The sequence below is a fragment of the Rattus norvegicus genome, chromosome 7, assembly GCF_021556685.1.
Source record: "Rattus norvegicus strain SHRSP/BbbUtx chromosome 7, alternate assembly SHRSP_T2T, whole genome shotgun sequence".
Taxonomy (NCBI): domain Eukaryota; kingdom Metazoa; phylum Chordata; class Mammalia; order Rodentia; family Muridae; genus Rattus; species Rattus norvegicus.
Window position 1 is genome coordinate 133,988,151 of NC_141540.1, and position 25,555 is coordinate 134,013,705.

Consider the following 25,555-nt stretch of genomic DNA (forward strand, 5'->3'; position numbering starts at 1 on the left):
CTTTGCCACCAGCAACCTGCTTGTATGTCTGTCTGTAGGCCTGTGTGTTTCCTCCATGCAGCCGGCGTGCCAGTTTGCATGCGTGCCCATGCTGGCCTGTGTTTGGTCCTGGGCCCCAGTGTGCCTGAGTGCCTGCCTGTGTCTAACTGTCTCCAGCTACTTTCTCCAGGACTGAGTAAAGGATGTCACGGTCACTTCTGGCTTGCCCCAGCCCCTTGTGACCCACCTTCTCCCCTGGCATTGGAGCATGGACCTCACGTACATCCTGGAAAGAACTTAACGCTACAGAAAAATTAGTGTTAGTCTAGTTTCTGTTGTGAACAGCTCAATACCACAGACGAGGCAAGTTGTAAAGACAAGAGATCAGTTTGATTCGCAGTTGATTCAGCCTCAGGGAGCCCCATCTGGTAATGGGCGTCTTGTTGGCAGAGTCCCAGGCAGTTCTGAGGGTCCCCTGGCACGTGACGGGAGTGCAGAATACATACAGTTGTCTGGTCTCTCTCCTCTTACAGACCTACTAGGATTCAACCACATGAGCCCGACTTCCATATCATTTGACCCCAGTCACGTCCCCAAAATTCCCTCTGAGCATCACCAATGGATAGCCAGGTTAGGCTTCCGCTCTTTAGGTTCAGCCTAGCACAGCAGAGATGGGATTGTAACCTGAGTTTCAGACAGGACAAGCACAGAGACGGGTACCTCAGGGAATCTGTGCTGGCACGTTATGGTCTGTGTGGTACAACTTTCCTGCATGCGGTGGAGCCTCAGAAAATGCAGCCAGTGAGGTCTGGGCAAGGAGGGTTACCTGGAGAATTCTCAGGCTGGCACCTTCGTGCTGAGGATCGCAGAGCCAGGCAGCAAGCGCCCCCTAGTGGACGACTGCATCACTTTCACCACGGAAGCCGACAGATCTGCAGTCTCACCCACAGACGACCAGAGAGAAGGCTTGGGCTTGACCTTTTTTCTTGTCTCTTCCTGTGACTGAGGAAGAGGACAGAAGAGAAGCAAGCCCCACCGGCACTGAGGAAGAATTTTCCTCCAGTATGAGGGTAAAGCTTCTAACTGCTCTAGACTCATCTAGTAAGAGAATATGAGACCTGCCCAAGGTATTGTTTGGAGGGCAGAAAATGGGATTTAGAATAGAATTACTAAAATCCAGCTTATGCCGGGCAGTGGTGGCACACACCTTTAATTCTGGCATTTGGAAGACAGAAGCAGGTAGATCTCTGAGTTCCAGGCCAGTCTGGTCTGCAGAGTGAGTTCCAGTACAGCCAGGGCTGCATAGAAGAATCCTGTTCCAAAACAAACGAACAAAAAGAAGCATAAACAAAACCAAAATGAAGCAGTAACAAAAGGTACAACCTTATGTCATCAACTTATTCTGCATCCATATAATGCAAGTGTGCCCTTTGTGCACATCAGAGCTACACCACGCCCCAGCTTCAACAGCTGACTGCTAGGTTTGCAACGGAAAACCAGCTCTGTTCACAGACTGAAGTTGTGCGGGCTGCTGCGGGAGTTGAGGAATTCCAGCTGACAGCGGTCATGACGACACACCACACAGCAAATGAGGAAGTGCAGAATGCATGACAAGGACCATGACATGAGTCAGGAAAGCCCCGTGCTGCTGGAGGCTGCTTCTTAGACAACACAAGTGCATTCACTGCGCCTGACAGATGGACACAGGTAGAGTGATGGACAGACAGCGAACTCTGCAGTTGGAAGGGGGAGTGTAAGAAGGTGTGGAGTTGACCACCTGGCATCACGGTTGTCCTGGCCACTGAGGTATTCACGTCAAAAAGCAAAGGGCACCTGCTTGTAAGAGTCAGAGGTCAGGCTTCAGAGGCTGTGACCTATCGGCCAAAGGAGTTGGACCACGTTCCAGAGACAATAACACTAGTGCCTTTCGCAGTTGCTTTTGAGATGATGGTCAAGTTGAGGCTCAGAGAGAGAAGCATGTAGGAAAGAAATGTTCTTTTCCAAGAGTATCATACATCAAAAGAACCGGCTAAGGAAACACGTAGAAGGGCTTAAACAGACAAGCTGTGGACGAGCCCAGATCACCAAGCTGATGTTCACCCGTCCAGAAAGGAAAGAGCAACTTCCTCTCACAGATGGAGATGCTCACAAGGCTTGCGGCACACCCTCACAGCGTGGCAAGCAGAAGGCGGAAAATGGTTCATGGGAAACAGTTTGAGGTTTACTGCTAGGAGGGCCACCCCAGTCTGAGTGACCTTGTTACTTCCTGGTTGTCATACGTGATGCCTTGTGTCCTACAGGAGGGTAGGCTGTGTCTCTTTTGCGTCTACGTGATCAAAACAGGATTGAGGCTAATACATCAGACGCAGGGGGGTCAGTGTGGGGCAATCATTTGCTCGAAGGTGTATCACACAGCAGCAAGGGTGTCGCTTGGAGATGGTATCAGCTCCGCCAGCTCTTCTCACAGGCTGATTTTCCTCTTCTGATAACCACCAGTTAATTAATTGGAGTGTGGGTGTGTTCTGGAGTTACTATCCACAAGACAAATGACACCAGCTCCATGAGCAGGAGCTACAGTTCAATTTTTCTTAATTAGGCAGTGCTTATCTAGGGAAGGGTACTCCCGAAAGATCCTTGCCATCGCCCACCCTCCCAGGGGAGAGGGGTGTCATTTCATTGTCCCTGCATCTGTCCTTGTTTCGAATTCCAAAACAGGGTTTGCTCCTCATTTACATTTGGGGTCTATCCTGGACTTAGAATGCACAATTGGTGCCCCATTATTATGTCCTTAATCTGGGCAAAGTGAAGATAGAAATCCAAAATGAGGGTCACACTGCCTCAGCCACCCGACTCTCCACCGTTTCTGCCACCAGGCTGCACCCACTCCACATTGACAGAAGGAAGCATTTTCAAAACCATGACAGTATCCGGTCTGTACCTGTTCTCCCAATGCTCCTGGAAATTTTCACCTAAGCCGGTGTGATGGCATTTTATTTTTAAAGTACCATATGGGGACACTGGCAGAAGGGACCCCCTCCTTCAACTGGATCCTGGAATGGGAAGCTAAAACCAAAGTACACCAAGTGTAAAGTGTAAATGTTTCTCTCTCTCTCTCTCTCTCTCTCTCTCTCTCTCTCCTCTCTCTGCTATTGTGTTGGTCTTTTTGGAGACAGGGTCTCACTCTATAGTCTATGAGTCCTGCCTTCTGAGGGCTGGAAGGCAGGCATGTGCCAGTGTGCTTGGGCAGCTGGCTACATCTTAACCATTTCTAAGTGTAGTTATGGTGGTTCACGGCATTATGTGAACCCATTAGACACCACTACCAGCTCTGTTCCACTAGTCTATGACCCCCTTTGATGGGCTGAAGAGATGGCTCAGAGGTTATGTGCATGCTGCTCTTGCAGAGGACCTGGGTTCAGTCCCCGATACCCATCATTCATTTTTTAAAATATCCACCCAAAAGTGACCTAACATTCACAATAGAAACACCAAGCACACACTAACTCTGGGCACATGCGTGTTGATGGCACTTGTGCTGGGAAGTTTCCTGGTACCCTCTCTCCAGCTCCACCCTCCACCAAATTCCTCACCAGCTCTGAGCTCTGAGATCGGACAGCACGAGCTCCCTGCCGGGTTCCTCCTTGCTTCTGGACGATGTTGCCTAGGTCCTGGAACCCTCTCTACCTCAGAATAGGTTAGGAAGGGGTAATAGCTGTCCACTGCCGTTAGCACTAGAGCTTTCCAAAATCTTGTGTTGTTCTCTTATCCCTTATGTGCAAATACTTATTACATTTAGCATCCCATTCCAGTATCCCCCCCATCACTTGGACATACTCCCACTCTTTCAAAGGTTCTTGTCGAACCACCAGTCCAAAGCCAACTTGGGCTGTCCTCCCTAGAAAACCTGCACAGAACACTTATGCAGCTCCTCATAGTTCTGATTTCACACTCCTACATCCTTTCTGGTTTGCAATACAGGGTATTTGTGTGTATCGGGCTCTGTTATTGTCTATTAATCAATGCACCATTTCCAACTGACTAGGGCTAGTGCTGTTGCTGATCTGGCCCTGGTCCTCAGTTTCTCTCACCCTCCCAGGTTTGTTGGATACACTGTGGTTCTCTAACGACAGCACTGCAATGACGACGTTCAATATTCCACATACTGGATATATGGCTGAAGTATGGCCCGTGCTTTGTAAACTATAACAGTGCTCTAAGCAAAATACAAGTCACCGTTAAGTAAGATACAATGTGGTGTATCTTCAGTCACAATCTGGATTAGACTTCCATCCCCAGTCTTCATCTTCTGGCCTTACAGTTTGAACATCAGTCTCCCTTAACTGTCCCCAAGTGTATCTGAGCAGTCCCCAGTGAGCCACTTCACAGGTATTTAGGAGCAGGGTGTTCACTGTCTTCTCCTCTGGTTGCCTGGTGTCCTTGTGCTGAGGTCCTTGACGTTTGTAAGATTACTGCTGCACTGCCACTCCCTCCCCAGAGGAATCGTCTTCCCCCCAACTTCAGCAGTACTACCTCAGAGAAAGTCACACTTTTATGGGTGACACAAATGAGTATTTGGATGCTAGTTCTTACACGTGGGGGTAGGCATACATGGCACATGTAGAGGTCACAGGACAACATTCAGGTGGCATTTACCTTCCCATCCTGACAGGGTCACTTCGCCACTGAGTAAGCCAAGCTGCCTGGACCACAAGTCTCTAGGGCAGTGGTTCTCAGCCTTACTAATGCTGTGACATTTTCACACAGTTCTTCATGTGCGGTGACCCCAACTATGAAGTTATTTCCCTTGCTACTTCTTATCTGTAATTCTGTTACTGCTACTAATCATAATGTACATGTCTGTGTTCTCTGATACTCTTAGGTGACCCCTGTGAAAGGGTCATTGGATCCTGAAAGGGACTGTGACCCCCAGGTTGAGAACTACCGCTCTAGAGATTTTCCTGTCTTTATTTCCCATTCCCCCATAGGGACAACCCTGGATCACAGACTCTTGGGACACTGCAGCCGGCTTTAGTGGGCGCTGAAGATCTGAACGTCATCAAGCTCAGGTGGCAAGCTTTTACCCATTGAGCCATCTCCTCCACCTCAGATATAGTAAATTTAAATAAGTTTACTACAAGTCCTGGGATTGTGGGAAGTTCACCAGAAACACTGAAGAATAAGGGAGCCCCCAGCGGTGGTGCTGAATAATCAAGAAAATTGACAGATCCACCAAATACTGCTTCTAAATACGAGATAATGGAGCAAAAGAATTACACTAAAAAAAAATTTTTTTTTTTCACACTGATAATGTCCAGCATTTTCAAATCTACAGATGTCTCTGTCTCTCCTTGCCAACCCAGGAAACAGCCTCCACTCTGGGAAGGCATGTTCAGTCAGCTAGTGATGACCAGAGACAGAATGGCCGTCAGGTTCCACCCTAGATTCCCATTCCACAGCCAATGCTTGCACTTCAGTCCCTTCTGAATGCCACATTTCCAGGAGGCAGCAAGGCACAGACAGTAGTATCCCAAGACCTGGTCACAAGCTCCTGCCTCCTGATGGAGCACGAAGGAGCTTCTCATGTTTCCCAGTAGCCTCCAAACTCAAGTGGAAGTTTCTACTGGTGTCATGTGATACAGACTCACATGGTGTTTTGCTGAGGCGAGACCCATGGGGAGACGCTCGATGTGGGAGAGAATATAAATTGGACTCAACTGTGACAGTGACAGAGAGAGCTTGCATAGGTAGCTTGGCAACACTTCCTTGGTCTTCCGTCATCACTGATCTTGAGGCCTGGGCACAGGGTAGGCTTGGATTTTTCACAGCCTACTTTTAATAAGGGTACTTGAAGGCTTTGACCTCCCTTCTACCCCGCCACCTACCAGAGGCAGTAGAAAAGAATGGTTATCAGGATATGGGGGAAATGGACCGGTTTAGAAATTGTTCTTTGAAGCAAATCCAATCTGCGTTGTCAGGAAATCGGCAGTTCAGTTCACAGAAATCAGCAGCGGCAGCTCGATCCACTCACAGATACTTCATGAATGCACCAGCAGTCCAGTGCAGTAGTGTCGGGTAGCAGATACGAATCAGCAGCCGTGGCAGTGGCACAGCCTAGCAGAAGCAACCGGAAGTTCTCTGCTGTGCCACTCTCAACGAAGTGAAGACCAACAAAGACAGGAGACCAAGAAGCGTTGCAAAGATAGCTGTGCAAGCAGGCTATCACTGTCCACTGGGTCCTGTTTATACTCCCTCCAAACAGCATGTGACCTCCCACAGGTCTTGCCTCACCGCCTGAGCCTGTTCGGCAACACTGGAGTCTAAATCAGCTGACAGTGCTCTACCAATTGGTCAGAGTCTGAAGGAACGGCAAGAAGCCGTCAGACCACCACCAGAAGTTTTTTGGTTTCTCTCTATAGTCACAACAGAGCTCAGCAACAAAACGTAAGGCGAGAACCATAATGTGCTCCGTTAGCGAAGAATCCATCATCTGCCCTTTCATGTGCTCACTTTAGCAAAACACCCTTTCATCTGTGTCTGCTTCAGCTAAACATTCCTTCACAGGTCTGCTTTAGTAAAACATCCTTTCACACATGTCTGCCTTTACCTAAACATCTTTTGGCATAACTGACTTTCCAAAGGAACCGGAAGTTTCCTCTTCAGCAGAGAACTTCTCCTGGAGCACCTGCTGGTCCTGGTTGCTCCTGCTGATTCATTCCTCGGACACCGGGCTGTTTCTGCTGGGTCATGCTACCACTGCTGATTCCTGTTTGCTAACCTTGACACTACCAAACTGGACTCCTGGTATCCTGACAAATAGAGATAGGAATTCCCCAAGGAACTACTTTTTTTTTTTTTTTTTTGAGGTAGTTCAGCAACTTTATTTGACATTCAACAGGTTAGTTCTCGACCGTCTATAGATTTTTTTTTTAATTTGGTAGCTACTTCTAAATAGATCCACATCCCCTTGTCCTGTTTACCATCTCTTCTCCCCCACCTTTGGACAGTGGGCTAGAAGGGGGTTTGAAGCATTTGAAAGCCCTTATTAAACACAGGTTTTGAAAAATTTAAGCCTATACTACATGTCCACCCACGACAGCACTTTAGGACAACTAGAGCTTTTGTGATTCTCCAACTCACTACTTCTAGAAGCTTCCTTGTAAACTGGCACACCTCTCAGGTCCTCTGGAAGAGCAGTCACCTCTCTCTCCAGCCCCTCCATTATTGATCTTAAGAACTTTTAAGGTCTTAACAACAGCCCCCATCAACTCAACCTCCCAAGACTGCTCACACTGCAACACCCCAGAAGACAGCCGGATAAACAATCCACAAGGCTGAAGGCCAGCATGACATTAACAGACGCACTAAACAAAATCAGTCCCTGGCAGAGTCGGGGTACTCTTCTCTGGGCTTGCCATTTAGCATTCCCTTAAAATTAGAGCAAACACTCGCCAGTCAAATAAAAGACAGCGTGTGCCCACCCAGTAGCTACTTCCCAAACCCTAGCCTCCTACCCTAGCAACTTCACCCAGAACTCACATACTGGTTGCTCTGAGTGGCCATTCCTCTTCAAAGGGAAGCCATTTTTAAATCTAGGGGCAAACCTCCATGATCTTAAGCCCATCCAGTGTGCTTCATTCGCTTTGAAAAATGGGTGTTTGTTTTGTTTTTTAAAAATGTCATAACTAGCAAGCCAAGTAAAACCTACCTCTAATTGTCATCTGTCACCCGGAGGCCCAAGAACAAGCCAAGTTCACAAGGTGAGAGGTGAGGGACACGAGGTGCTGAGGTGCCTGACGCTTTCAGCTGCTCAGATAGCCGATTCCAGACCACCCACTTCCCTTCAGAGACTGTTACTAACAGCCCAAGCTGGAGACTGTGAAGCTGCTCCTGCATTGCCTTTTCCCTTGGTGCTGCAGACTAGGCGTCTAGCTGTCTTAATACTAGTGTATACCTACGGTGTATATGTCTGTGCACATCTGCAGTCATGTCGAGTGCCTTCCTCTGCCACGCTCCAACTGTCTGAGATGAGATCTCGCTGTGCAGACCCAGAGGCCTGGAGTTACACAACCCAGGTTGGCATCAAAACTCAGAGACCCACCTACCTCTGTCTCCCAAGTCCTGGAATTAACGGCTTTTAAAATCGCCTCTCTGCACCCAGAGTTCACTGGCTAGAGCAGCTGGCCGGCAGCTGCAGGGTCCACCTGTGCCTCAGCAGCTCGAAGGTTACAGGTGTCCTTCAGCATGCCGGGCAGCTCTACAGCTAGGACCCTAATTCAGGAATGGAACAGGTTCTCTGCAAGAGCACCAACTGCTCTTACCTGCTGAGCCCTCTTTTCAGCATGTAAAATAGTTTGCCTGGTAAAAAATTAAGACACATGAGGAAATCCAACATTTATTGAGTACATATTTAGTAACAGCATACAGCTTCTCAAGAAACACCTGAGCTGAACCTTCCAGAACAGAGCAAGGCATCTTCCAATACTGGTAAGCTAGACCCCAAATTCATACTTTTATACTCCCCATTAAGAGTTCTCAAGATACACAAATGACTTAAAATATTCACATTATTATAAAAACCAAAATATTTTTAAGGTAAAAGCAGTTTCGAGGCAGTAATGTCTACATAGCATGGTTCATCACGATGCCTTCCCGCAGCCGCAGGCCACTGTGCTCAGCACAGTAACAGACCCAAGCAAATGCTTGGCAGACGTGAGCCCCTGCAGCTGGTTCCAGGCTCTCATTTCCATCTCAGACACCTTCTGATACAGAGCGCATCAAATCCCTCTGATCAGCCCTCACATATAACGGTAATCGTGCGACAAGGGCATGTTCTGCTGTATTCAGAACAGGCACGGTCTAGAACAACGCCACAGCTATGGATTATTTTATAACATTTCAATATTCCCTGAAGAGATTTAATACAAAAGCTGAAAACAGCTATTAGTTTTGTGTTTTTAAAAAGTCCACTTGTAACAGTTGGACTTGTAACAGTTCAGACAGAAGTATTACCCCAGGGAAACGATTTACTGTTTAAATGGCATAGGTGGTCGAAATCTCTAAATGAACTTTCAGAAGGTGCGGTCATGGTGTGCTGTGTGTGAAGATGCTCCAATAGTCTGACTGCATGTTTTATCTACACAGGTCAAATGTCCCAATCAGTTCTCAAGTTTGATAGGAAAATATCTGGTATTCACAGCATTACTGAGAGAAATTCACTACAAAACTGCTGACTGTTTGAAACATAAAATTATAGAAAAGTCTAAGGAAATCACAGGAGATACTTGTAATTATTGGCCAGGATGAGGTGACAAGTTCTGAAAAGTAATCCTGACACTGGTATGTAACCTGGTGTAGATTGCCAGGCCAACAGGCACACACTGTCTCACGATTCTCTAAGGACTACATATCTGATTAGCACACACTTGTAGAGGTTTTTCTGTTTTGGGTTTTTTGTTTTGTTTTGTTTTGTTTTTTTGTTGTTTTTATTTTGCTTCTTGAGACAAAAATCTCAACAAAGGCCATACTGCCCTTGCATGCACCTCAATTTCCCAAGTACTGGGTAACAGGTCATGTGCCACCACGCCCAGTTGTGATCCTTATAACAGCTTTTAGACATCGGTCTCAAATCTATATACCTCAGGGTTTTGTTTTTTTTTAATCTTATCTTCAATGAATTAAAAAAACTACAACTATCAGAACAAGTTAGGTAGATTCCAGAAGAAAGGGGCTGCTTTGGCAGTGTAAAGGATGACCACGGCAAAACTGGCCACCTCGGTTACTTCCACCGGGTATTAAAATGCAGTAAGGTGGTTATTACTTTAAGACACTTGAAATTACACTTAATAAATGGATAACTGGCCCCACGCCGGACATATTGCACATTCTATTTTTCTTCTCTATTCAAAAACAAAAACAAAAAACAAACCAGAAACATTTTTGAAAAGACAGCTCAACCACATTAATAAGAACATCTCAAAGGAGCGAACTGTGCTTGTGCTATTTATTATAAGCAACTGGAAAGGACAGTGAGTATTTTTAAATGTTTTTAGATTATATGTATGTGTTGCCTGTGTGTGTGCATGTGCACCACATATGGGTCTGGTGCCCAGAGGTTAGAAGAGGGTGTTGGATCCCTTGGAATTGGAGTTATAGGTAGTTGTGGACCACCATGTGGGTGCTGGGACCAAGTGCTCAGAATCATTGAGCAAACTCTCTGTCCTGACAATGAGTATTCTTTAAAGGTTTGCTTTTAATGTTTCCACCATCTGTCTCCTGAGTCACTCACCAGTTCCACTGAAAGTATCCCCACTGGGACGGGGAGGAACAGGTAGGTGTAACCACTGCCCTAGCCACCATTCTAGGCAACGCCGCAAGCTAAGGATTATTTTATAATATTTCAGTTCTCCCTGAGGAGATTTTTATATATAACTTGGAAATAGCTATACTTAAAAGTAAACAAACAAACAAACAAAATGGTCATACTGGCCTCTAATTAGCAGTGCTAGGGAAAAACGGATAGGAGAGATTTAGACATTACAAAGCTGTTTCCTTCACAGACTTACCCTGGATAAGCTAAAGGACATTAAAATGGAAAGTATGTGTGTTTCCACAGGCAAAGAAAATAAAAGGACAACTACCACTCAATGAACAAGGTGACCAAAAAACGTGTCTGTTATCAATGACTCCAACAAGACTGGCTCTGCTATCCCCAGCCGCAGGCTCCAGGCAGTGTAGGGCAAGCACTGACCTAGGCAGGGGACCCCATGTTTCCAGTTCCCTTCATCTGCACCTACCCATCTCCCCCCTTCCTTCATCTTTCGCTCACTTAGCCTTCTGTCATTCTTTTACCTCTCTCTCTCTCCTTTCTTGACTATTCATTTGCTTCATCCTTTTCTTCTCTTCCTCTCTTCCTTAAAATCTGTTCCTTCCACATACCATCAACAAATCCACCCTGGAGAAGACAGACAAAAAGCTCTCAGCCTCAGGAGGCAGCCCAGCCCCTGGCAAAACTGGATGCCATCAACACTGGCGTGGCTGAGGAGCTACATGCGTCCCTCCAGCCACCCCTTCCACACCTCCTCGCCGCTCTAGCACGGTGTGGTCAGCACACCCCTCAAGCCCACAAAGGGAAAGCAGGCCAGTCCCCATCTGTTCTCGTCATGACACTGACACTTGACATAAGCCGATGAGAGCCATGAGGAAGCAGTGTCCAAGGCAAGCATGGCATAGCTCATGAGCTCATCCTCATAAAGGCAAACTGCATTTTCTTAAAACAGACTTTCTAGAGGTTTGATGCATTTTAAGATTCTTTCTCTAAACGGCCTCAACCAATCAGAGTGGAGCGCATGGGGTTGAGGCTTCGGCTACTGAGAAAATTGCATCTAAAGGTACTCATGAGTCCCTCTCTCGTCAATAACCCCAAGTGCTTCCTCTATCTGAAAATGGCACTTATAAGTTAGCAATTGTGCCAATAACTGTGACATCCTAACTCCAACCTTAAGGATGGCATAAGAATTTCCAGTGCTTCCTAAACTAGCTACATCGGAACCTTCTGAGGAACTCACTCAAAGCAGAACCATCGTGCACCAAGCGTATGTAAGACAGACCAAAGGCAGCTGCTGCTGTTGCTAAGGATGATGTAGTTGCCGTGGTTACCTGTAAGTACCAAACCATTTACTGCAGGGACACAGAATGATGCCTGAGACTTTAATATAAAAAAGGAACAGATGACGTAAATGTGGCAAGATCCTGACTGGTAACAGACATGACCAGTGAGAGTGCTGCACTAAGATCTTACTTCCTTCTCATCTCCTATTATTTTCTGCACTGCTGGTTCTTGAGCACATGAAGTAAGCACTCTGACTATTGAGGTATGGCCCTAGTCTACTTTGATATAATTTTTAATCTCTTCATTTAAAAAATGTCTTAAAGACTCCTTCCTAGATGCAGTATATGTAGGACTTGTTTTTGGCAAGCTCTCTCACATTATAAGCCAAACTTCAAAGGCTAAGGTTCTCATGTTTCCACCTAACAAGCTAAACTTGAACACAGGCCACAGAATCTAACTTCATGATGACATTCTGCCAAGGAATCATGGCTGCTGCTCCCTCAACCTATCTGCGTACTGAGCTAATAACAATTCCTCTCCTGGGCGCAGATACTTTGATGGCATTTTAAACCTTCTCTTGGTCTGTCTCTGGCTGAACTACTGAAGTTGGAGCAACTGCACTGATCGCTTCCTACAGAGGATCCGGGACCGTCACAGCTGATACTGCTCCTTCATTAACTTCCCCTTCTCTGGGTGAGCGTTAAGGTCCAAGAGAAACAGAAGACAGCCCGGGCCTCAGAAGCACCTGGTAGGAAGAAACTGCCCCAGAATGGCACACGCTACCCACTCAGAATACAGTAAGTGTCAAGGCAAGATGGACAAGGAGTGAAGGTCCAGATATTAAAAAGGAACTATCTTCAATGGTGTTCAAAGTAAAAAATACGCATATTTACCCAAACCAAAACGCCTTTTTCTACAGCTAGATGTAAAAATCTTCTTCCTCCAAACCATCCACCACAGCTGTCTAATCTACTCTAAGTAAGGCTCTGTCTGCATCTGCCTCCCTCTTCAGACGGATCCTGGAAATGCACTTTGAGGTAGAAGGAAAGCTGAAAGGACCACTGCTAATCTCACAGGCTTATGCATTTGGTCCGCTGCATTTTCCACCATCCTGGTAGTGTTGCGATTAGGTTCTTACTTTATTCTCAGCATAATATATTTTGCTTCCAGAATGCCCAGTAAAGCTGAAATTTTTCACTTAAAGTGATTTTTAAAATGTCCCCAAATATCTTAGAGCTTAGGTTTGGCAAGACAGTTTAATACATACAAAATGAACACACTTCATTTGTCAACACACACGTGCACACGCACACACAGCACTCTCACACACACACACATATACACACCACACTCATACACACACACATACATATACACACACCACACTCACACACGCACAAACACACACATACATATACACACACCACACTCATACACACACACATACATACATACACACCCACCACACTCACACACACATACTCACATACATGCACACTCACACACTCTCTCACTCACACTCACACACTGGCACACACACACTGCCTCCTTTTAAGTTTTACTATTTTCTCCTTCCTCATACAGCTAATTTTTAAATGTGCAGCTTACGTAAAATCTACAAATAATCTCAAACATGATTGTCACCAAATGTCATAGAGCAGAGATGAAATGTATGTGGTACATAGATTGTCAACAGTTAACATTGGTTACATCACATTTCTTAAGAAACAGAACCTTTCTGCTCCTGTAAACTTTTCTCACACTTAAAGTGAGGTTAGTGCTGACATAAATTATTGCTACACTCACAGCTTGAATGTCTCCACTATGTCCGAGGTACACTTTCTCCCCATCCTCCCAGTCCTTACTTACTTGATCACGAGCCAACCCAGCCCCACAGCCCACACTGTCCAATGCGTTCACTAATGCTGGAAAGACACCAAGTAATGTTACAAACCATCTTCTTACTGCAGCACCAGAGTTTAACTTATTCTTCATGGCATGAATATACTGCTCATTTAATTCTTCCGAAGAGGATTATTCTGGAGACAGAAACGCCCCCTAAATCCTTTTCCAATACCATTCCTTCATATCTCCTGAGGCATTACTGTTTCTTCAGTGTACTTCGTCATGAAGAATCACCTTTCCTTTGGTGGTGTGTCGTAACGGTTTCTTATGCTTTTCGCCAACTGCTTGATAAATATTTTGTAAGTTTTTCCACAATACGTGTGAACTGTCTTCTGTAGTTCCAGTTCTAAAGGTTTGAGTAAGGAACGGACGGAATCATCCTCAAGAGAACACTAGAGAAGAAATATAACAGACAACAATACACACAAGAGTTTAATTATTTTCCAAATAAGTTCTTCAGTCAGTTAAACATTAACAACTTCCACCTGCTATTTCACGTGAAGTACACCCTTACCCAGTGTATCAGTGAATTAAGCATGACTACCAGAGAAGGGGTTGACAGTAAATTTCTGCAGACAGGGAGACTTCAGAAAGAGGCAGTGGAAAGGCCTCCCAGCCGGGGAAGAACACATTCAAGAGCAGAAAAGAGGCAGAAAAATGCGGAAGGGAGGTGGTGCTCGCCTTTAATCCCAACATTCAAGAGGCAGAGGCAGGAGGATCTCTGTGATTCTGAGGCTAGCCTGGTCTACATAGGGAGTGCCAGGACAGCCAGGGCTACACAGAGAAGCCCTGTCTCAAACAAGCAAACAAACAAACAAAAGGATGCAGAGACACTGGCACAAAGTGGCTAAATCTTGTTAAAGGCATCTGGAATAACTAGTAACAGCTAGACTCCCAGAAGAGGGAGCATAAAGTCTTCCTGTGCTCTCCATGGCACTCTATCCCCTGACCCCACGCAGTGAGACTGCTGATGCTGACTTAGACATGAACACAACGGCCAGAGCAGGAAGAGTGAACGAGTCACTTCCCAGAGAAACTCAGACCTATCATAGTTTGGTTATGTGTCTCCAGAAGATCCGTGTGCTAGACTGGACCCTAGATCACTCAGTGACGGTATATTTGGGAGGGGATCTATAGATCACTGATAACGTTCCTTAGACAGGACACAGATGGTAACGACTCCTGTTCCTTCTCTTGCTTCTCCTGCCATCTGCTCTCACCATGATGTAATGTTCTACCACAGGCAATGGGACCAGGTGACTATGGACTGAAATTTCTGAAACTGAGCAAAAGAACAAATCTCCCTACACATAAACTGGCCAACTCAAGCATTTCCTAACGTAATGGGAAGTTTACTGCCACACTGCACAAAGGGTCCAAGCACATATGCGAACTGCTAAGTACCTCAGACTCTTCAGGGCTGTCTAGAAAGCAACATCAGTTAAATGCTGATGAGCCTAATAATTTCAAAGTATACTTTTGGCCACCTTTATCTATAATGTAAAACATATAAAAATCTGAGATAAAATGAAGTGAGATTAGCCCTGAGGCTCACAGCCCACCAAGGGGAAGAAAACAAAGCTCCAATCAGGTTGGAAGTGAACTAGAAGCTACTTCCCTGCTGGCTTGCTTTAGTATGGCTGGAAGATGCTTTGCAGACTGATGGGAAGAAACAGTGGGCAGCAATCATCAGACTCATAAAGGGTTAAAATGCTGAGAGTAAGTGCGGTGAATGCTCACCAGTAAACGAGCCATCTCACAAAAGGAGGGTGTGGGGATGCCAAGATCTGGATCGCTGGGAACACTGTCCTCCAAGCCATGACATGGCTGCCCCACAGTCTCAGTGGCTCTGATTATCTCCGTGAGAGCAGGCACGACTGCGCAGAGCACTAGTGTCATGGAGGGATGGCTTGAAGAGGTGGCGCCCTTCCTCAAGGAGCTAAGGGGCAAGTAATGGTTCCTAAACATGGAAGCTCTCTTCTACAGCTCTACACTGTCCTCAGAAGTGCGCCCACTGGGGAAGCAGAGGGAGGGAGGGAGGGAGGGAGGGAGGGAGGGAGGGAGGGAGGAAAAGGAGAGGGCAGTAGAGGGACTCTCTGGGTAAAGGAAGGGATCAGAAGGACGACATGAGAGGTGATGAGAGATGAATATAGAAAAGTGCATATAATATACGTCACACTATATATGCCATATATGACACGTGTTCTATATGTGCTAACGAAGTACTAACTATGTAGAGGAGGGGAGCTAACAGTGACAAGCATGACAAAGACCCCTCCTTCTGTAAGTCATGTATGTGCACAGCCTAAGACGCTGGTAATGAGTCTGAAGGGAGGTGGGTGTTCCTGTGCTCCTGCCAAATCAGAAGCACCTGCAGCACCAACAGGACTGAAGGGAATACTAATCGCGGAGGGTGGGTACCCCAAAGTCTATAGTGGTTATATGTGGGTACCAGATGTCAACTGTGAGCACAGCATTACGACTGCAGGAGAAAACTACACAACTGGAAGCTATCAGGGAGTGTTGCTGTCTACTAACCAAAGGAGCTTAGGAAACACAGGGCAGACACACTGCGCGTAATGCTGCTATGATGGTTAATAAATGCCACTAGTCTTAATAAAAAAGTAACTGCAGTTCTTAGGTATCAAAAAGATAATGTATATAATTCACGTTCAGAAATGCACAGAGAGACCCTGTGACAAACCATGAAGCCGGATCTTGGGAACTGGTGACTTTACAATAAAGGATAGGAGATTCTTTACAGTGTATTTACAAACTCCTCAGGATACTGCAAATTTTAAGTGAAAACTTTGGCGGAGCAAACCTTACATTTCTTAGTGCTTCATACATAGCTCTGAAAGCTGGCTGCTTGTCGTCATGGTAAACCCCTCTGTTTCCATGAAGAATGAAGACTCCTTCCTCTTCTGCTTCTCGGCAATTGCTTCCATATATACAGTGATCTGGCCGGTAATTCCACTGACACGGGAAGACAAAAAGGCTTTCTACAATGAAGAAAAGCCCAACAACAGGGAAGCGATAAAGCACACAATGATTCTATTAAAAATCTATACATGGTATTTAGATTCCTCCCAACCCAATCAATATTCAAGTCTTACTGAAAATCCTAACAACCATTAATAAAGAGAAAACTGAGCCAGTGCGTCTCCTGTGGTGGGAAGGACTGACCTGAGGACACCATGTCCGTAAGCAAGCACTATCTCCACTGTGCTAGCCCCAGCCCACAGCTTCCTGCCTCCTGATTTTTAATCTGCAATTGGTTTACAAATGCAAAGAAATAAAGGAATTTAGATGGTTACCTGGATTATGATAAAACATGATATTTAGCAGATCTTGGTCACCCCATGTGATGTTCAGTTTGTACTTTTTAAGCAGTGGCATAAGTATGTCTCCCCATTGTAGCCGTGCAGTGGTCATATCGTTCTGTTGATAAAGCATTGAAAAGTCTTAGCATTCACATTTCAGGGGAAACATAGCAGCTCCCCCTTCTCCCCTTAGAACCATTCAAAGCCCAAAGAGAACGGAAAGCCCCTAGTTACAAAATCACATATCGTGTGTAAACTGCATGTGAGGAGGCGGCTGGTCTGAGGGAAGGCTGCCCTGATGGTAAGACAGAGATGAAGCTAATGAAACAGGCAAAAGACCCACCCAGAGCGGCATGGTGGCTCACTACGTCATCCTGCTAAGGTAGGAACTATGAAAAGTGGTTTCTGGTTTTGTTACTTGAGAAAAGATTTTACCAGTAGTCTAGGGCTATCCTCAAACTCATGTCCGTCCCGTATCTGACTCTGGAAAGCCAAGATTACAAAGTGTTGTGCTACAGCCATCTTTGAAAGTTCGAGGCTTGGTAGGCTGGGTGACTGTGCATGTCACTGCAGATGTCCCTGGTGCCCTCCTGGGTAAGCACAGATTTGTCCACAGCACCCCAGGAAAGATCACTGAGCAAACGACCTTTCCCTGAGGCACTCACTGGGACTCCTGTAATGTACTGCTCTCAGCCCGAGGGGATAAAGCACCACCAGTGCAAAAACTCAGCAATTAGTTTTGTCCTTATTTCCTATCATCTACAAACTTATTTTTGTCACGCTTCTTGCTTCTCTTTTTTCTTTTTTATACAGTTTTATGTAACCCAGACTGGCTTCGAACTCATGGCCTAAGCACTCTTGCTTCTCTCTGCCTCCCATGCTACTGAAGCATACTGTTTATTAAAACTTTAATTGTATGTATTTTATTTATTAATTCCCAATAATTTTCTTTAAACATCCAAAAGAACAATGGCCTCAACAGGGGAAAACAATCACATGCAGGCATTGTTCAGAGCACTTCTTGCCAGTTCAACCCAACTCTAACACAAACACACAGATATTAAACATGAGTCCATTTTAAGGACAGTCTTCATCATAAAATGTACGTATCTACGTGTGTGTATACATGTGCATGAGTGCACATATATGTATGTCCATATATAGATATGTACACACACACACACACACACACACACACACACACAATTAAAGCAGATATTTACAAAGGGAAAGAAAAATGACTACAAATGAACGTTTTCAGATTCACCATTGCAAACAACACCAGGACAGAAAGTACAAGTGCATATTAATCGTTTAAACAACAGAGTGTCCTGCTTATCAAGCAGTAAGAGATACAAAGAACTAAACAAAACTTTTACTTTTAAATTTTTAATGCTAATATAATGTAGCAGATTGGAACTGCACAGGGTATCAGCCGCAAAAATCAGGGACTAGACAAGGCCTTTTGTTATAAACAGGTTCTCTAAGTTTTCTTGTGATAATAACCATGAGGTCACATTTATGGAACTCTAAGGAACAATCTGGAAAATGACTGTGAGTCAAAAGATCTAAAATTTATAATGTATGTCCAAAGTTATTGAACAGGGAAAACCAAGGCAATGTTTGCCACAGAGACAGGAAAACGATGAAGAAAATATACATGAGGAAATCAGTAAATGTTATAGAGCCATCTCAGCAAGGTCCTGTAGATTAATGCTGAAAAATGACATCTTCACAGAGCCACATCTCTATCTGGCTTAAACCTGAAAGAACAAAGAAACAGGGTGAGGTAGGAACTTCTCAGGAAGCAGGGAGGGAACTTTAAGAACAGTAATGAATTTCAGCTATATTGTTTAGTTTTAAAATCAAAGTGTTAAATTATTTCCACTTTCTTTTGCAATACCAAATTCTACGAAGATCAAAATGCAGCTAGTGAGAAGTCAAACAGTTCTCAGCAGACAGATAATCCTACAGCACCATCTTCTGGCATGACATCGGCAATCACAGTCTAGCAATCAGAAGAGCAGGCACAGAGGAAAGCCTTACGGCCATGAAATGTAACCGCCCAGACGGTGAGCAAATGTAACAAAGTGTCCATTGCTCGGCAAGGGCTGACGCCAAGTGTGGTAGCTCCTCCTGGTGTCAACTTGACTTCACCTGAAACTGACTGACACCCAAGCAAATGACACCGGTGAGGGGTTTTCTTAACTAAACCATTTGAGGTGGGGAGACCTGTACACTTAATATGCGGTCACACCTTCTGCTGGCAGCCTATATAGAGGACAGGGAAGAAGGAAGCTCTTTGTCCTTTACCTCATTCTTTTTTTTTTTTTTTTCTTTTCTTTTTTTCGGAGCTGGAGACAGAACCCAGGGCCTTGCACTTGCTAGGCAAGTGCTCTACCACTGAGCTAAATCCCCAACCCCAAATTAAGGGTTTTTTTGTTTGTTTTTTGTTTTTTTATGTATATGAGTACACTGTAGCTGTCTTCAGACACACCAGAAGAGGGCATCAGATCCCATTACAGATGGTTGTGAGCCACCATGTGGTTGCTAAGATTTGAACTCAGGACCTCTAGACAACCAGTCAGTTCCCTTAACCATTGAGCCATCTCTCCAGCTTTGTGGCCCTCATTCTTGATGGCAAGTCTGTTCCTCACAGGCACTGCAGCCTACCTCCTGAGGAGGATTCCAACCTGAAGACCGGCTGACACACCTTGCCAGTAGACTAAACAACTACTGGACTCTTATTCTGTTGGTAGACAGTCATTGTTGGACTATCAGAAGCACATCCTATAAGTCACTCTAATAACTCCTGTATGTATATGATATGTTTACATATATAAAATAAGTTCCACATGTACTATACAAATTTAATGAAAAAATTCATTCTATCCATGTGTTCCTCTAGAGAACCCTGTCACAGCATTAATGGTGGAAAGGCTGACATACAGTGGTGACATCGGCCAGCGACACTCTGCCCATAGTGAAGACAACACCAGCACGGACACAGGGGTGCACAGCTTTCACCCCAGCACTTGGCAGGCAGAGGCAGGCAGCTCTCTGCCTGCTGTAGACAGAAGTTCAGAACAGCCAGGAGCTCAAAACCACAACAACAAACCACAGGAAGGAAAAATCCGACATGACAGGAAGATCTGAAGATTGACGCGCATATGCAGAGGGACAGTAACAGCGCAAATTCTGATCTGCCAGAACTCGCTGAAAAACAAGTGTAACTACAAAATACAGAAGACTCTTAATTCCCCTGCGTCTAATTATCCCAAGCTAGAGATAAAGAAATAAGCTATGGAGGGAGGGAAAGCCTGTGTTTTCCCAGAAGTCCATGTTTTTACCCAACTTTACCTAATATTTATTTAAAACTTTGACTACTAAGTATCATGCTGTAAACTGGCTTTGTAGGGTTGTGTGCTTTTGTGTATTATGTATGTGTGTAACGTTATATGTGCTGTGTTCATGCAGTTACCTGTGGAGGCCAAGGCGGGGCAGAGAATGCCCTGGAACTGGAGTTACCAGGCACTTGTGAGCCTCCAAATTCGAGTGCTGGGAACCAAACTCAGGTCTTCTGCAAGAGGTCATCAGCACTGAACCACTAAGCCCTCATAGAAAGGCCTAAAGCACAGGCATATTACATCACCCTCCCACGTACAGATAAAGAAAACCCTGAGATAGTCAAGACTCACCCCACTCACTGAACTCTGAACTGAGACGAAATTAGAGCCAGACTGACAGGCTGCAGAATCTACATTGATAACCAAACACTGCCCCAAATGTCACTTTAGAGTCACGTTCTCTGTGCTGTACAATGCTGACAGCTCCCAGCACTGACAGTCTAGGGAAGGCGGTGGCTACTCGTGCCCTGCTCTTTTACTTCACCGTGAGAAAGACCATGATATGACCAACTTGAATTTACCACTGCACAACACTATCAACACTTTTCTCCAATTATCCTAAATAGAAACATTAGAAACACACACACACACACACACACACACACACACACACGGGGAGGGCAGTGAGATAACATCTCACCTATGTAGTTTTCTCTAGCTGGCAGAGATCTTTCTTGCCCCTGCTTCCTGAGTACTGGGATTAAAGATGTGCATCACCACATCTCGAGATACACACGTGTACACACACAGGGCATATTTATTTTTCTTTTGTTTTTCTCACAAGTAAGCGTATTTACCATATGAGTCCCTGGTGCTCTTAGAGACTAGAAAAGGCACAAGATTCCACTGGAATTGGAGTTATAGTTATCGGCTGCCTCCCGTAGATGCTGGAGACTGAGCTGGGGTCCTCTGTGACAGCCGTGGGTATACTTAGCCACTAAGCCATCTATCTATGCTACGTATCTATGTGTTTTTAGGACCTGTTTCATTTGTATTGTATGTGTCTGTGCCTGCAGAAGCCAGAAGAGGCCGTCAGATGCCCTGATGTCCATGCTAAAGTCTCAACACTGTGCAGTGTAAAGGCCTTAAGCACTGAACGGTCTCGGCCCTGAGCTAATCAAGGTTCTAAGAAGACAAAACCCCGCCCGGGAGAAGGGTGAGCCCGGTGGAGCGCCCGCTCGGGAGAAGGGTGACCCCGGTGGAGCGCCTGCTCGGGAGAAGGGTGAGACTGTGGAGCGCCCGCCTGTGCGCTGCCTACCTTGAAGTACTTTCTCCTCATCCGGGTCATGTTCATGAGCATCACTCCCGAGTTCACGCCTGTGCGCCCGTAGTACGGGTGCCGGGCGAAGCGGTTGTACCATCCGACCCTGGGCTCCTCGTGCTCCGGCGCCATGGCGGCGATTTGTGTGGAGTTGAATCTCTCCAGCAGCGACCAGATGTCATCAACAGGTCGCAGGAAGAGGACATCCGTGTCGACGTACAACAGCGAGTCAACCCCTTTCAGTATCAACTATGGGGAGGTTTGAATAGTTACAAACATATTTAATAAAAGGAGATTATCAGAAATTACACCTAAGTGATATGTCAACTTAAAATCTTTTAAGGTAACTTTTTTTTGTCATTTTTGAAAAATCCGTAGGTACTCTGCTATATTTTTCATCAAGTTTTAGAAAGGCTAGAAAAGCAAGCCAGGGGGTTGGGGATTTAGCTCAGTGGTAGAGCGCTTGCCTAGCGAGCGCAAGGCCCTGGGTTCGGTACCTAGCTCCGAAAAAAAGAAAAAAAAAAAAAAAAAGAAAGAAAGAAAAGCAAGCCGGAATAAAACCCTCGCTCCTCCCAGTGAGAAACATCCTCACGGGTTGGGTCGGGAGGAGCCTGTCTTCTTGCTGCACACTACACTACTTCTGTGCCTTCACACGTGGAGCCTTAGCACTGAGGAAAGTACAGGGACACGGAAATAAAGGTCTCTCAGACCCATCCCTGCGCTGCACTGCTTCAGGGCCCACTACCAAGTGCCAGCAGATGGAGCCCAGGCTATCCAGATGGAGCCCAGGCTATCCAGACAGAGCCCAGGCTATCCAGACTGCACACCATCAACAAAGCAAACCTGCACAACTCAGGAAGAGCCAGGCTTTTTAAAACTAAGACTGGGGGTTGGGGATTTAGCTCAGCGGTAGAGCGCTTGCCTAGCGAGCGCAAGGCCCTGGGTTCGGTCCCCAGCTCCGGAAAAAAAAAAAAAAAAAAAAAAAAAAAAAAAAAGAAAAACTAAGACTGGCTCTGCTGTACCTTCTAAACCTTCAGAGAGCCGGATCTCCTTACAAACCTTTTAAGTAATATACCTGCAGGTTTAAATTTGTTGTTTGTCCCGGTAGATCCATAAAGCTCAATGGTTAGGTTTAAAGTAGCAGGAGTGTCCAACCTTTTGATATCTGAAACATGACATCACCCACAAAGTTCACACGCCCGAGGACCATGCAATCAAGTTACCAAAAGTAAAAGAATTAATCCCACAATATTCTATGTAAGTCTATAACTTTGTAACGGAATCAGTCCCACAATGTTCTATGCAGGTTTATAACTCTGTAACGGAATTAGTCCCACAATATTCTATGTAAGTTTATAACTCTGTAACGGAATCAGTCCCACAATGTTCTATGCAGGTTTACAATTTTGCAGAGGCTGCATTCACAGCTGTCCCCTGTGCGCTGCAGGCTGAATGTGCCTGAAACATCTCAGTTAAGCACAAGGAGAGCAAGACTTGATCCTTTCTGCTACTCTGTCCATTTCCCCATCCCCCCAGCAATGCTCAGCCACTACCTCACGAGCAGCTACGCTGAAACCCAGTTCCTCTCAGGCTGCTACAGGCTAGGTTGGGAGCAGACACAGAAACATCTGATGGTGATGGCTGAGCCTGGATGTTGAAGGCCCACAGTTTAAAAAAGGGGAAGCTAGGCTGTGCCTCCCCGCCAACAGGAAAAGGGGTGAAGTTGTTTTTAGGTGTTACTGGGTTTCTCGTTTGGTTTTTTAAGTCTTGTGAAGAGTCCTGTATGATGGCTGATCTCAATTGTCAACCTGACTGCATCTGGAATCAACTAAAGTACAAGGAGTTGGGCACCTTTGTGCGTGTGTTGGGGTGGGGGCTTCTTCACTGGGTCACCTGAGGCTGAAAGACTCTCCTGAAATCTGAGCTGCACCTGCTGATGGGAGCCTGCATAAAGGGTACAAGATGAAGCTTTTGGTTGGCCTGCTGGTTTCCTCCTGCTAACACACTTGTCTACACAGCTGCTGGGGCACTACTTCCCTGGAATATAAACTCTTTCTCTGGGACTCCAATGCAGACTGAAGCCTGGGGGAGACATCAGCCTTCTTAACTGGACAGCTACTGGATTCTTGGCCTTTCTGTCAGGAGACAGCCATTCTAATAAATGCCCTTCTAATATACATAGACTCATTTCATCAGTTATGTTCCTCTAGAGAATTCAGACTAATGCACCTGGGGTTTCAGTACATAGCCCAGGGTGGACTTGAACTTCCTGGGTTCTTCCTTCCTCAGCCTCCCAAGGAGGATCTGATCACAAATTGAGTACTAAATTACACCTAGCCCAAGACTTGTCTTTCTATCAATGTTCTGCCGCTAAGCCATACCACATAGAGTAACATCATTGGAAGACTGGGAAGACATTGTTTATGGCTTCACACTTAAAACCAGGCCGAGTGTTATGGACTCTCTAACGCCCATCGTTCAGGAGGCCGATGTGAAGGATGTTAAATTCAAGGCCAGCCAGGGCACTGTGGGCAAACTCTCTGAGGAGTAACTAGAAGGCTGCAAGTACAGCTCAGTGGTAGATGGGTTGTTCCCCACACTACTAAACAAAAAAATCATGTTTTCATTTTATTCATGTATCTATTTTATGTTCCAAGTTCAACACCAACATACACAATCGCATAGATTATCTTCCCAGTGTTCCCTGGGAATAGACGGGACAGGTACAAGGCACACGAGTGCTTTCTTTTACAGCAAAGGAAGGGAAGCTCAGCAAGAATTATCATTAGGGGAGAAAAGTATAGATCTACTTAAATCTTTTTTTTTGTTTTGTTTTGTTTTTTTGTTTTTTTTTTTTTTTTCGGAGCTGGGGACCGAACCCAGGGCCTTGCGCTTCCTAGGCAAGCGCTCTACCACTGAGCTAAATCCCCAACCCCGATCTACTTAAATCTTGTTGAAAAGATAAGGTAACAGTAAGGTACTCAGACAACTAAAGGTTTTGAGGATGTTAGTCCCATCTAGGACTTTAGCCCAGAAGCATGCAAATGATCCAGTAAATTCAGTTCAAAACATCAGCAATTAAACCTATTAAGTACAAGTAGCAGAGAAATCCACAAGGCCATGCTCTCCTCTCATCACATATTGTTGTTGGTAAGGCATCTGGGTAATGACCTCTTCCATGGCCATCCCTCCACCGGACAAGAAGCCCCGTGAAACACTCACTGCTATGCACCCCGCACTCCTGCTGCCTGAGGAGAGACCCACACCACACAGAAGCAGCTGTAACACGGCAGTAATTCAGTGTAAGACTCAGGTGACGCCTGGCGTCATAGCCATGCCGTCAATCCCAGAACTTAGGAGGCAGGGTCAAGTGGACCTCTAAGTTCAAGACTAGGCCGTTCAACATACTGTGCTCCAGATCAACTAGGAAGACGAAGTGAGACCCTGCCTAAAACATAATAAGGCTCATATTAAAAGCTTACAAATTCTCATGTGTGTTTTAACAGCAGAAAGGAAATTTTAAAAAGATCCTAGGGGGTTTGGTCCCCAGCTCCGAAAAAAAGAAAAAAGAAGAAGAAAAAAAAAAAAAAAAAAAAAGATCCTAGGATCCAAAACCTTTAAGCACAGCCTCCAAGATCACTGTGAAGACAACTTGTAGGCCAGCCTAAGCTAGAGGCTCCCTACCTATCTGAAAACAAACAGAAAACTCAAACGACAGGGCTGCAGGGACAGCTCAGTGGTTGGCAGTGCTCCCTGTTCTCCCAGCACCCACACCACCCCTAACTCCAGCTCCAGGGACTCCACGGTCTTCTCTGGGCTCCAAAGCCTCCACATGTACATGCAGTCACACACGTGTGTACACATAATTAAAACAATAAATGTCACAGAAATATTCAAACAACCAAATAAGGGCAACCTAAACTTACAAATAATTGATGGACTTGGGTATGGTGAGCTACACCTTAATTTACTCAGGTGCTTGACCCACTTAAGCAGCAATGAAGATTCTTCCCTATAACTCATATATTTTCCAGGAACTTATGCCTGTTTTGTTTGGTATGTGTTTTTGAAG

The 25,555-nt window shown here is 45.4% G+C and overlaps 1 protein-coding gene across 5 annotated transcripts in view; it reads right to left on the bottom strand.

The window, feature by feature from the left end:
- Nucleotides 1-8,355: 8,355 nt before the first annotated feature.
- The window catches only part of Gxylt1 (glucoside xylosyltransferase 1), a 33,409-nt gene continuing 16,209 nt past the window's right edge, over nucleotides 8,356-25,555 (bottom strand). For 3 of the 5 annotated variants that reach the window (XM_087556717.1, NM_001100887.1, XM_087556718.1), the window contains 4 exon segments: nucleotides 21,481-21,732; nucleotides 16,810-16,933; nucleotides 16,322-16,494; nucleotides 8,356-13,884 (listed from right to left, as the gene is read on the bottom strand). In XM_087556717.1, the coding sequence (XP_087412843.1) occupies nucleotides 13,723-13,884; nucleotides 16,322-16,494; nucleotides 16,810-16,933; nucleotides 21,481-21,732 (711 nt within the window). In that variant the 3' untranslated portion in view covers nucleotides 8,356-13,722. 5 annotated transcript variants of the gene reach the window in all.